We start from the raw sequence: 12220 nt of genomic DNA on the forward strand, positions 1-12220 counted from the left end.
TGAAATCATTTGTTTCTCCACCATCTTTTTCTGATCAGTGATTTAGGTTTCTACTTCCATCTTAACTCAGGTGGAGAATATCTCACCCCTCAGTTATAACATTTGCAGCAGAGGTGCAACGCTTCAGTCTGTGTGGTTCTGATCCAGTGAGCGTCACATTCTTGTGGATTCAAATGTTGGAGGGATACAGTGGAGATTGTCTTGGAGACGTTATAGGGAACTTGGTTATTTTTCAACCTGGAGCCTATTTTCCATGTTTTTGTATCTGTGTGACTAATTGGGACAACATGTTTTGAAATTCCATTCCTTCCTTTTTGTTTAACCATAAACGCTCTCTGCAAAGCCACAGACTCCCTTGACAGAAATAGTAATTTTACATCTGTGGTCTGCCCCTACCTCTATTGGTTAGCTTGTGTTATGATTTAACTTTGGTGTTTTTAACCCTTTAAAATGCCAAAGTTACACATAAACTGTTTTTATTAGTAGACTCTATTGTTTGTTTCTAGTTTAACAAAAAAGATCTTACTCTTTAAAAAAAGGTCTACCTCTGTAGGGATCCTTTCCACAAAGGTGTCAGATACACAAAAACAAGTGCTTTAGAGGACGTACTGTGACAGCCCTGTTTCGATGCTGCCAACTGCAGCGTGCTTATTTAATCCTGTTGTTCTAATTAATCACATAGACACAAAAACATGGGAAAATAAGGTCAATTTTGAAAAGAGAAGAAGTTACCCTTTAAAGCACTTTATATTGATGACACCAGTTTTTGTAATAGAATGAAGTATTCTATAGTTTATTATATTTTCAACATTTATGGTATTAAATGTTACTCCACATGTGGGTACACGGAGAAAATAGGATTCAAGAGTCTTTAAATAATTTCTCTTTAGATTAATTTGGCATTTGTACAGTATCTGAGGACAGACAGATGGCTGTGAACACCCTTAGCACCAGAGTTCCAGAGATAATGAGTACAATGTGGTATTTTTACTGCTATATGCTAGTAAATGTGAGTTAAAGGAATGTGAACTGTATTCACTCCTGATATGAATAAATAGTTTCAGAAATGCACAAAAAGTTTGTGTCCAACATTATAACTCGAGACAATCAATTAGACAACATAAAAGTCACTACCAAAAACATGTCGCTCTTACAGAGTCCATCGTATAAAAAATACATTTGGCAAACCAGGCAAGGCACTACGTTGTAGTTTTACCTTCAGTCTACTTAGCGACTACAGCAGAGCTGCACATCACTTCTTGTCTTTACACATCTATAAAATACAACAATACCAGCTTGAAACGTAGGCAACATACATAAACCAACACGTCTGAGTTGACATGTTGGGGAATAGTGCATAGACAGTAATATCAAGAGACACCCAACACGGCCCACGTCATAAACAGACACCTTTTTTAAAATAAGTGGTTGAATCCTCTTGTTAAAAACCAAGGTGCTACCAGAATCTGCTTCATTTCCTGAGCTTTTCAGAAAATTCTGCTTGTCGAGGCTTTAATTCAACTTGTGAGCAGCGTATTTAGATGTTCGGTAGGTGATAGTTGAACTTGCGCAGGTTGTTGTAGTACTTCTTATTGTCCACAGCTGGAAAGATGCCGCTGCTGGTCAGCTGTGGCAAATACTGGATTGAGAAAAAAAGAAGACAAAAACTTTCAGCGGCAATAAAGTATTTTTACATGGATACAGTTAATTGATATCTAGTCATTAGAAAGGGTTCTCTTTGTTTGCAAAATTTAACTAAATTGAGAGATGTATTTTATTCATGTCAAGTAGTTTCATATTTCTATTGCAGTGTATGATTATTATTATTACGACTGTTAACCCCTTCAGAAAAAAAAACTACAGGTTTCAAGATAATCTGCAAATCAAGTTAACCAAAATTCCCTTATCAAACTTTTGAGAGTTTGACCTTTATATATCAATGCATTGAATTGCATCATGCATTACTGATACCTAATATTAGAAAATGTTGTTCCTTTTTTACTTGCAAAGCGTACATTTTTATGAATTAATTTCAAAGAAAACACACTTTTGCTTGCAGATTTTGACATTAGCCCTGTGTTTTAAGCCCAGTCATTACTCTTCGTTAAGAAGGCTACTGACCCCGGGAGGAAGGTGTTTGCGAGGGAAACGTGTCCTCCTGTTGCTGGAGCGCTCCTGCTCCCAAGAGGTCTTCTCGCTCTTTTCTCGCAGGCTGTCGAAGTACGGATGCTGGAGAAGCTGCTCGCAAGTCAGCCGCTCGGACGGGTCCATTCTCAGACAACCCTAAACCATCAACAAGAGACGGGAGACAGTGAAGGTTAGAGCCAGGCAACCTGGTTTCCCCATGAGATCTGTTTTTTCTTTGACCAGTAGCAGCTGCAACAAAACTGGCTAGTTATGGCCAAGATTATACAAGTAAATAAACATGATGGCAAGTTTACTCTGGTTATTTGGGAACACACAGCACTTTACACAGTTTCTGATTTGTTTTACATGCATTAATGAAATTTTTACACATGTATAACTTAAAACAATAAAGAAATGTAGTAAAACATCCACATTTCACTGGATTAAAATCCAACCTTTAACTAACAAAGCTTGTGTATTTTGTTTTTGAGATTGAATTCAGGTTTAACTCTGGTGATAACAGATTACAAGATTACAAACATCTCCACCATCTCTTAGATTAAAGATGACATCGTTACCTTCATGAGACTCAGAGCTTGATGTGAGAGATTTAGATATTTCTGCTCCAAAGGTTCCTACAGAAAAAAAAACAATACAAAGACTCAGCATGTTTTTGATTTTACTGCTTTAAATGTGATGGCTAAATCAATTTCACTTTTGAGCACATTTCCATGTATTGGGTGGTGAGCCTTACCATCTCTTGTGGCTCTGGGATGGAAACTCCACAGAAGAACTGGTTGTTGCTGAAGACGTGCTGATGCCGAGGGATCAGATCTCCTGCAGGGGACAAGAAAGATGAACATTACACTACAATGTTTAGAAAATCAAACTCATTTTGTCCATTTCTTTCCCCTTTCAAATGGCTCCTGTGAATGTATTTAAGGTTTGTAGTATTTATCCAAATGTTTATAGATATTTTACAATTTGTCTGTCTTCCATAACCTTCCAAAGTATCCAAAATACAAAAACTCTCCTGTTTCAGAACTTCAGAACATCGTTTCATCACAGTATAAGTGATGAAAGACAATACATTACTCATTAATCATCCTCAGTCACAAACATCAGAGTCCACTACTTTGAAGCAAAGCCGACTGATCGTACCGAGAGTCTTTCTGATCAGGTACAGCTGGTCCATGTCAGACTTCCCGGGCCACAGCGGGATCCCTGAGAGCAGCTCAGCGAACACGCAACCGATCGCCCACACATCCACCGGAGGGCCATACTGAGTGTCCCCCACAAGCAGCTCAGGGGCCCGGTACCAACGAGTCGCCACATAGTCTGTGTAGTAGTCACACGGACCGGCTGATGGCACAAACCACAGAAACACATGACATAAGGTATGTGCAGAATGAGCTCTATGGTCATGATGAAGGTTAAAGAAAACATGCGTTGATGTGTAATGAACCACTATGTTCTACAAACCACACAACCACTCCATTTACTTTTGTGTTGAAGACACAAAGATTAGTCGAATATCCTGGTATTATTTAAATCCATGTATTGTCCTCTTAAATAATGAAGGTCTGTAAAACCATTAGTATGCTTTCTGTATTCAGTATTAATGTCCATGAGTATTTGTTTAGTAACGCAGATACTTTTCAATCTCCCAAACCTTTTGGCTTAAAACAAAACACAATTTATGACTCGCTGTCTCAGGGTACATAAACAGAGATTTTCCCTTCACAGATTGCCACATTTGAATAATTCAATGGGGGGGGGGGGATTTAATCATTTCATAACTCCTCAAATTATTCATGGGGGGTCCTGAACTTGCTCTCTTTTCAATTACATTTTAATCTGAGAGTTATTGAGATTCTACAAAAAACTTTTTGAAGGTTGCAGACGGCTCCTCATGCTGTTCAAATGATTACCTTCTTAAAAACTTCTTTTAATACTGCAGTATATCAGAGATCTCCTGTGACTCCATCTGCATACAGTAAACTCAACAAAGCGGTCCCTAAGGCATTTCTAACCAGACAAAAAAAAAATACTTTTGATTTCCTGGCTGGAAAAAGTACATATTCTAAGACAATGATTAGGTGCTGCTTAATACTTCAAAACTTCCTTTAAACACAACCTCCACCAGGTGGCGCTGTAAAATATGTAAAAACTGCTGATAAAGTCCTAAAACTTACTAAGAATCCTGGCAAACCCAAAGTCACAGAGTTTGATGACTTGGTGTTTGGTGATGAGAATATTTTCTGGCTTGACGTCTCGGTGAATGCACTGCAGGAACAGAAACGGTCAAAGAGAATCATTGTACTGAAAGCTCAAAAACATGCACAGATGTCTTGGGGGTTGTGAGATGCTGAGAAGAAAGGGGGAAGTAAAAGGAGAGAGACGGTGCTTTCTGGACTTCAGGCCACCCTGTTAAGTGGGGGCCTTTGTAGCATTTGTTGTGTCTAGGTGATACATTAACTGCTGGTCAGCCAAGGGGAAGGAATTCTTGTTAAAAAAAAAGAGCCATAAAGCAGACGGCTTGGTAGGAGTTGGAGGAGGGAGGAGACCGGAGGAATTCAAAAACAAGCTGAAGGGAAGTCTGACAACTGAAAAATATACTGAAGAGACTCACTTACATTTTGTTTGTGACAGAAGTTGACAGCTTGAAGTGTCTGCCAGGTTATACTTTTTACAAGGTGCTCTGGAACACTACAAGACAAGAAGGTCAAAATAAACAGATGCCAAGTAACAACTGAATGACAACTGAGCGAACTCCATCTGTTGGTAAAGGCCACAGAATTTGGCTGAAAGGTCCAGAAAATTTCCTTTTAGTGGAGTTTGTGCAAAGAATTTTCTTTTATCAAACTAAGAAATAAGTTTTGTTTAAGTGACTGTTTTAGTTGTTTAATAAAATGCCAAACATCTGTTGATTCAAAATGGTATTATTTGATTGCTTTCTTTTGTTTAATACAGATTTAATAATATCTTTCTTAATATCTAAGATGTGTTTGCACTTGTGGTCAGAATAGGTAGGCAATTTTGGGCTCTAGTTAGTTGTGATTGTCATTATTTTTGTTTATTTTGTTAGGTAAATTATGAATTCACTGGAAAATGTCATGCTTCTTCAATGAGATTAATCTTTTTAGTTTCCTTTATCCAAACCAGAGCTACAACCCAAACAAACCTAAGGCTAGAGCTAATCAGCATTTCAAGCAAACATTCGACAACTAAGATGATACAGCCATGCTAGCGGCTGTGTGAGAATGTCCACAGCAATGCTTTGAGCAAAATGCTAACATCAGTATGCTAACATACTCGCAATGCTAACATACTGATGTTTAGCAGGTATAATGTTTACCATTTTCATCTTAGTTTGGCGTGTTAGCATGCTAACAGTTGACATTTAGCACTAAAACAAAAATACAGCTTAGGCTGAAGTGAATTAAATTAACACTAGTTTTGCAGGCATTTTGACATTAACCAAGTCTTGGAAAAATTTAAATGTGAACCTGAGGATAGTGCAGGAGGAAAAGTCAGGGGATCACCAAAGTTAAAACAGTTCTTCCTGAGGGGGACATGAATGTCTGGACCACATAACATAGCAGTCTACCCAATAGTTGAGACATTTCACTAAAAGCCATAAATGTCAACCTCATGGGGTTGTGAGAAAAGTTATGGGATCAACAAAACCTGTAAAATTCATCCTCGGGGGACCATGAATGTCTGTACAAAAGTGAATGGCAGTACATCCAATACAGACCAACACTGCCATCCCTAGAGCTAAAGATTTAACAAATAGAGTTAATTTGTGTTTGAGGAATCTGGGACAAAATTGGATTAATCTAGCTGAAAAGATGAATCTAATAAAAGAAGCACGGAAGGATATATCTTAATCTTTTCTTTTATTGGTCCACTTTTGCTGTTTTCCTCTGTCCAGCCCTGTTTTTCAGGCGGCTGTGGAGCACACGGAGCAGCCTGGATGTTCAACACTGAGGCTTTGTTAGTTCAGGGACCATCATCTATCAGTGTTGCCGGGGAAATGGCTAAATCGAGCCTTGTGACTGGCAATTAATAGCAATCTCCGCCCCTTCTCCACACTTTGTTTCCCCGTGTTTTGAACCCTCTGTGTCCAAGAGGCTACAGGCCGGGACCAGACAGGGGAACCAGACAGCGAAAACACTCCGTATAAAATGTGGCCGAGCCTAAAGAACCCCCTCTGGCAAAGCATTCTGGGAGAGCATCACTGTAAACATTCCACAGTGAGCAGGTCAGCTTCCTGGGAGACAAGTGTTGTATCCATCAGAGCTGGACAAAGCGCAGAGTACGGTGTGGTATACATGTAATGTAGAGATAATAGAAAGTACACAGCACTTTGTTTAATGAAAAGCCACCGTACTCAGATTTATGCACTCGTTATCTCAGTGTGACAGAGTTTGTACAGTACAACGAGCTGTGTGTTCATTTCATATAATTCAGGAAAAAGTAAAGATGTATATGCTTTTTAATGCATTACTAATAAAAGTTTGTAAAGCGCTTACTGCTTGGAATGGACTTCATTATAATATCATTATTCTGATATTAGTGAGAATATTTTTCCAGTATTCAATAAAGTCATTTCAAATTTAAGATTTCTTTCCGGTTTCAAGCTTTCCTCATAAGCTGTTTATGGTTTATGTTGTTTCATTTTGTATTCTGTGTTTCTGCATATCCGTGTTTTACTTTGTGTCCTTGTTGTTTGGGAGAATATTTAGTGTGTTGTGTTATTTTATGACAGAATAAAACCAACATATTGTGAAAATATGTCAAATATGTGCATAGTCACATCAATTTTAAATTATTCAGATTGTTTAGAAAGTTTATTCTTGACCTTGGAAACTGCTGGAACAACAACACAAATCTCACCACCACCTCCACCCAGGTGTTCTGGAGCTTTCAACATGATCTTCAGCAGATGCATTTCCATGACAATCTGCTAATGATGATCATATGATAAAATCAAAAGGTTCCAAAGAGGAGCTACTAGATGGACCTTGTGGCTGAGACTGTTTTGTAAACTAGCATTCCCAAAAGTAAAACAAAAACTTAATTTAGTCACTTTTTAAATTACAAAATGTTTGGAATGTATGTTTATCTTTCTACTGAACGTCAGTCAACCATCTGGATTATTGCACTATTTAGCTTGATTCAGTATAAATTATCTGAATTGCTGAAACAAACTAAAGATGTAGGCAGCGAGAGTTTGGAAGACTCAGATTTATATTGTATGGAAAATAGTTTGGACCTAATGTTTATTCTTTGATCATTTCAAGTTGTGTTTTATGGGGCATCACTGTTGCCTAGTGGTTTAAGGCATGTACCATGTAATTGCGACAGGCCTGGTTTGATTCCCCCTGAGGAAATTTGTTGCATGCCATCCCCCTTCGCTTTCTCTCTCTCCTCATTTCTGTCTAATGAATGGATTTTAATTTTACTTTTTTGATATTGTTATATTGAAGCCACTAAACTACCAAACTAAGTGCACACATTCCTTAGTTTTCAGTGAACAGTCTAGAGACACACCCACCCTCCGGGATGGCGGTCCAGCTCGTTGAGGACTGTGTGGTCGCAGTACTCGAAAACGAGATGGAGCTTCCGCTTACGCCGAAACACCTCGATCAGATTCACCAGGTTGGCGTGTTTCAGTTGCTGCACAGATGCACAACACAGAAAAAGACATCTCAGAGAAATACAGCAACATCCACACAACAAATACAGTCTAATACAAGTGGTAAACCAGTAAAGCCTGCTGTTTAGAGAACTGTACCATATGTGGTTTGCTCTTATCAAACAGACTAAGCTGTTAACAGATGGTAATAAACATGCTGTTGCCCCTGACAACCTGTCCCCATCCTGTCCTATTTATGAGCTCCTGGGGTCCAGCAGGCCACTAACACTCCCACCCACTGCATGACTAATTAAACCACCAACTAATGTACCAGTACAGCTTTGATAATTATGATGCAACATAAAACAAACAGGTTTTAGCCTTGGGTTTAAACAAACATGGCAATAAAATGACAATATTACATATATATGTAGTCTCACGTCATGATTTAAGATGAATTAACTGACAAGAATATTTGTCTTGCATCCAGAGTCTAAACTGGCATTTTATAGTCAAACAGCTAAAAACAGTTTCTCATTTCCTGTTAAAATAAATAATAAAATAAATGTTAATAAATTAAGTTGTTCAGTCAGCCCTGATGCCGCAGGGTTTGTCCTTCATTTGATTACAACCTTCTAAACCTCTTTTGAACGCTGCCGCTTTGAATGAGTTTCTCTGTGCACCGGCCACAAAAATGCTTCCCCTCTGTCTGCAGAATGAATTGAACGGTGTCACTCCTGCTGGCTGCACAACAGAGAAGGAAGACTGTGTATTTCAGGGCACTAAACTAACAGGATTTGCATCTTCTGCATTACAGGATTTTGTTAGACTGTGCATTTCCAGAGTAGACTATAAAGAAACAGTGAATACAAATGAGAGCTCGAACTTTGATCACCACAAAGAAGCATTTTATTTTATAATTAAAAAGGTGTGGTTAAAGGTTAAAGGTTAGCTTCTTTAATTAATACAGACATAATGTGATCAGTATTATATCCAATATTTGTTATGGTTGATATGTGGACTAGTTGTTTGGGAACCAGGTAAAAAAAATAAAGAAAAAGCTATTCATGGTAAAAGTAAAAATGCCTTGATAAGTAAGATTTATGAGATAGAAAGCCAGACTTTTAAGTTTTAATGTCATAATTTTAATCTATGATTAAATTAAATTAAATATCATAATCTTGACTTGAAAATAAAAATTTTCTCTAATAATGTTTACATTATTAACTGTGACCAAACCCTATCTGGCAGAAATGGACTGCTACATCAGTTTAATGTTGTATTCATGTAAAAACATAGATGTGAAGGACTTTTGGGGAGAAGAAAAAGAAGATATTCTGTTACCTTGAGCATCCTGATCTCCCTCAGTGCAATCTTTTTGATGATGGGATCGTCCTCTGACTCCACAAACTTCTTGATGGCGACGATCTGCCCCGTGTCTTTGTTTCTGCACTTGAAGACAACGCCGTAGGAGCCCTCTCCGATCTTTCCTATCTTCTCGTACTTCTCCATCCTCAAGCTGGATCAGCAGTCATCCGAAGGTAAAAACACTTTTCCAGGAGGCCCCCAAGGAGGCAGGACTGTCTCAGCAGCCTGTAATGAGGCGAGAGGAAACACAGGAGGGGAAAAAGGGTGAGGGTAATTTCTGAATAGTTCCCTCAATAAAAACTGGAATAAATTCATACTAAGTATCCAAGCTAGGTCAAAACAGGCTGAATCTTTCTGGAAAAGAGACATTTAATGCTTTTATAAAACATTAAAAATATTTTGGTGGCTTTTCATGTTTCGATATCACAAATTTTGACTGACTCCTGCATCGCTGACTCAGAGTTATTATGAAAAACAAAAGGCACAGAAGTGTGCCATGTATAATTATCTGAATACACCGGTGGAATATAACTAAGTACATTTACTCAAGAACTGTACTTCAGTAGAATTTTGAGGTACTTGTTCTGGACCGTATTTCCATTTTATTCTACTTTATACTTCAGATAACAAGGCAAATATTGTCCTTTTTACTCCACTCAATTTATTTGAAAGCTTTAGTCACTAGTTACTTTGCAGATTCAGATTATTAATACAAAATATAAATCAGCCAATAGATTATGATATATTATTATGGATTAAGACACCCAGAAGTATATGAAGTGATTAAAGTTTGCTCCCCTTTACCAGCTGTAACATTACCTTGATGTACACATTAATACATCACTAATTATAACCCAGCAGGCTACATATTATGTATAAAAAAGGGCAACCCTGCATATTAAGTACTTTTATGTTTTCTACTTTAAGTATATTTTGATGCCAATACTTATGTACTTGTAACACATGCATTTTACTTGTAACAGAGTATTTTTACACTGCGGCATTGCTACTAGTACTACTTCTTCAACCACTGTCTGAATATCCTGAAAAGCACATTGAAGAATTTGTATGCAAATTTAAACAAAACTATAAAATAACCTATTGTATATGCGGATCAAAATGTTATATTACCTCTTTAACTGCTTCCAAAAGATAGATTTAACTGCTTAGAGGCAACATTACACCTGTCTCCTATCTAACACTTAGATTGCGTAACAAAAACATTTGCAATGCAAAGTATATTACCTCATTACGATGCGGAGATACAGAGCGAATACAAATAACTCTGAGAGAGTGAACAGCCAGGGGAATAAAATCAGAGTGCTGCACTTCTAAACAGGTGAACAAGGCAAACAGTAAATAACAGTAAAATAAATAAACACCTCAGGCTGCATGTTTATAACAGACGGTGCTTAATTTTATGTGATTAAAAATGATGACTGTAAGTCTGAGCAAAGTTTACTCATGGAACCAGCTGATAATGAAAGAAGCCACATTTAAATTTTTGAGACATTATGAGACATAATGAGACCTATTTCAGTGAAAACACATCCATGTTCGTTAGAAATCCAAATGTACAAACTTACTTTTCTGTGAAAATGTTCGCAGATGTTCGTCAGTCAGATATTCAGAGAGTCTGTGAGGAGCTGCACCTTCTTCCAAACACAACAAGCTGGACGAGCCCAGCTCTACTGTCCCTGCAGATTCAAGAAGCGTCAGTTTAAAGGCGTCAAGTCGGATAGAATAAAACATGACATCCGGCCGTGCCTTTCAAAATAAAACACAAAATGAGCACACTTCGCGTCTGTCAATAAAGCAAGATTTTAAGGAAACTTTTAGAAAATTTGAAATACATTCAAAATATGACTTAAGTATACCGTAAGTAACAAAAGTACTAGCATACATATATTATTGTTCCAAAAATAAGTACTCACCATGCAGAATGGTCCCTTTCAGAAAAATAGATATCTTATCATGTTGCAGTTGGTAAAGGTGGAACTAAAATTACTTCACATACTGCTGGGTAGTCTTATCTTAACATAATACATCATTGTTTATTTGTTAGCTGTATTTTTTATTATAAATCTGAATCTGTGTTATGAAATAAGTGTAGTGGAGTAAATAGTATAAAGAAAATACTCAAGTAAAGTGTAAGTACCTCTAAAATTGAAAAAAAAAATACAGTTAATGCAAATACACTAAATTTCCAGCACTGTTTAATTCAGAACAAAACACGGGGACTTCAACATTAGAGTTAAGGAGCCTTAAATTAACCATGTAGGTCATAATAATAACAATCTAATTTAGTGATTCTCCAAGAAAATAAGGCTTTTCAACATAGTAGTAATGATGATACATAAACCACAACTACCTAAAATACAACAGTATTATGTATTTACATAGGGCCTTTACAAGCAGCTGAAACCTAAACACAAATTAAATAGGTTCTGGTTTCATTTCTGATCCTGGTCTTTTCTGAAAGGAAACTCTTTGGAGTTAACTATCAAACATTGATACTGAACTTTACTTTACAGATGCACAAACATGGCAACATTTGTTTGATTTTTTTCTTACTATTTTTAACTTGTAAAGTTTAAATTGATATGTTTTTACTGTGTTTTGCTTGCACACCTGTGGCAGCTGTCACATTTTTACATCTTAAAATAGTTCATACTAATACAAGTCAGGGGGCTATGTGCTTTCAATGCTGCTCGTTAAGAAATTAATGTTATGTGCTTTATAGTTAAACAGCAATACAGACGCACAGAATAAAACAGAGGAAATTTGGCAATAAAAAGTATGTAAAATGTCATAAATATTATGACCTTTTGATCATCTATTTTTGAGAATCACCTGATGCCTCCACTAGAACAAAACTGGCAATCATTTTATTTTGAAGGTGAAATCATCTTACTTCCTGTACTATCCAGTCACTCACAGCAAAATTACACGTCTCTCGTTTTTCCACCCATGTTCCCTTAGGAACATCTGACTCCACTATCAGCTCCATAAAAAGAAAAAGAAAGAAAAACAGACCCATGTGGGTTTTTTGAAGATTTCCACACCTGACAGACTGAGTGT

The 12220-nt window shown here is 37.1% G+C and overlaps 1 protein-coding gene and 1 long non-coding RNA gene across 2 annotated transcripts; one reads left to right on the forward strand and one right to left on the reverse strand.

Annotated features, from left to right (window-relative positions):
* Positions 1 to 777: 777 nt before the first annotated feature.
* Positions 778 to 10867, reverse strand: cdkl1 (cyclin-dependent kinase-like 1 (CDC2-related kinase)). Its single transcript, XM_038728735.1, has 10 exons — positions 10726 to 10867; positions 9116 to 9364; positions 7691 to 7812; positions 4764 to 4836; positions 4323 to 4413; positions 3289 to 3489; positions 2882 to 2964; positions 2706 to 2762; positions 2122 to 2283; positions 778 to 1639 (listed from the first exon to the last, which is right to left on the reverse strand). Exons 2-10 carry the CDS (start codon positions 9281 to 9283, stop codon positions 1538 to 1540), a joined length of 1059 nt encoding a protein of 352 aa, XP_038584663.1. The 5' UTR covers positions 9284 to 9364; positions 10726 to 10867; the 3' UTR covers positions 778 to 1537.
* LOC119910261 lies at positions 3408 to 6660 on the forward strand. Its single transcript, XR_005445604.1, has 2 exons — positions 3408 to 3524; positions 6065 to 6660. It is a non-coding gene; the product is annotated as an uncharacterized LOC119910261 (long non-coding RNA).
* Positions 10868 to 12220: the final 1353 nt, after the last annotated feature.

Source organism: Micropterus salmoides, unplaced genomic scaffold, assembly GCF_014851395.1.
Source record: "Micropterus salmoides isolate LMB-PRFRI ecotype aquatic unplaced genomic scaffold, ASM1485139v1 Ms_hic_scaffold_19, whole genome shotgun sequence".
NCBI classification, from domain to species: Eukaryota; Metazoa; Chordata; class Actinopteri; order Centrarchiformes; family Centrarchidae; genus Micropterus; species Micropterus salmoides.

Bases quoted from the DNA above. Each gene is read 5' to 3' on its own strand.
- cdkl1 (XM_038728735.1), bottom strand. From the start codon at position 9,283: ATGGAGAAGTACGAGAAGATAGGAAAGATCGGAGAGGGCTCCTACGGC. The intron at 7,813-9,115 runs GTAACAGAATAT...GCATCTGTGCAG, and splicing joins GGGAGATCAGGATGCTCAAG to CAACTGAAACACGCCAACCT. The intron at 1,640-2,121 runs GTCAGTAGCCTT...TTCTCAATCCAG, and splicing joins GCAAACACCTTCCTCCCGGG to TATTTGCCACAGCTGACCAG.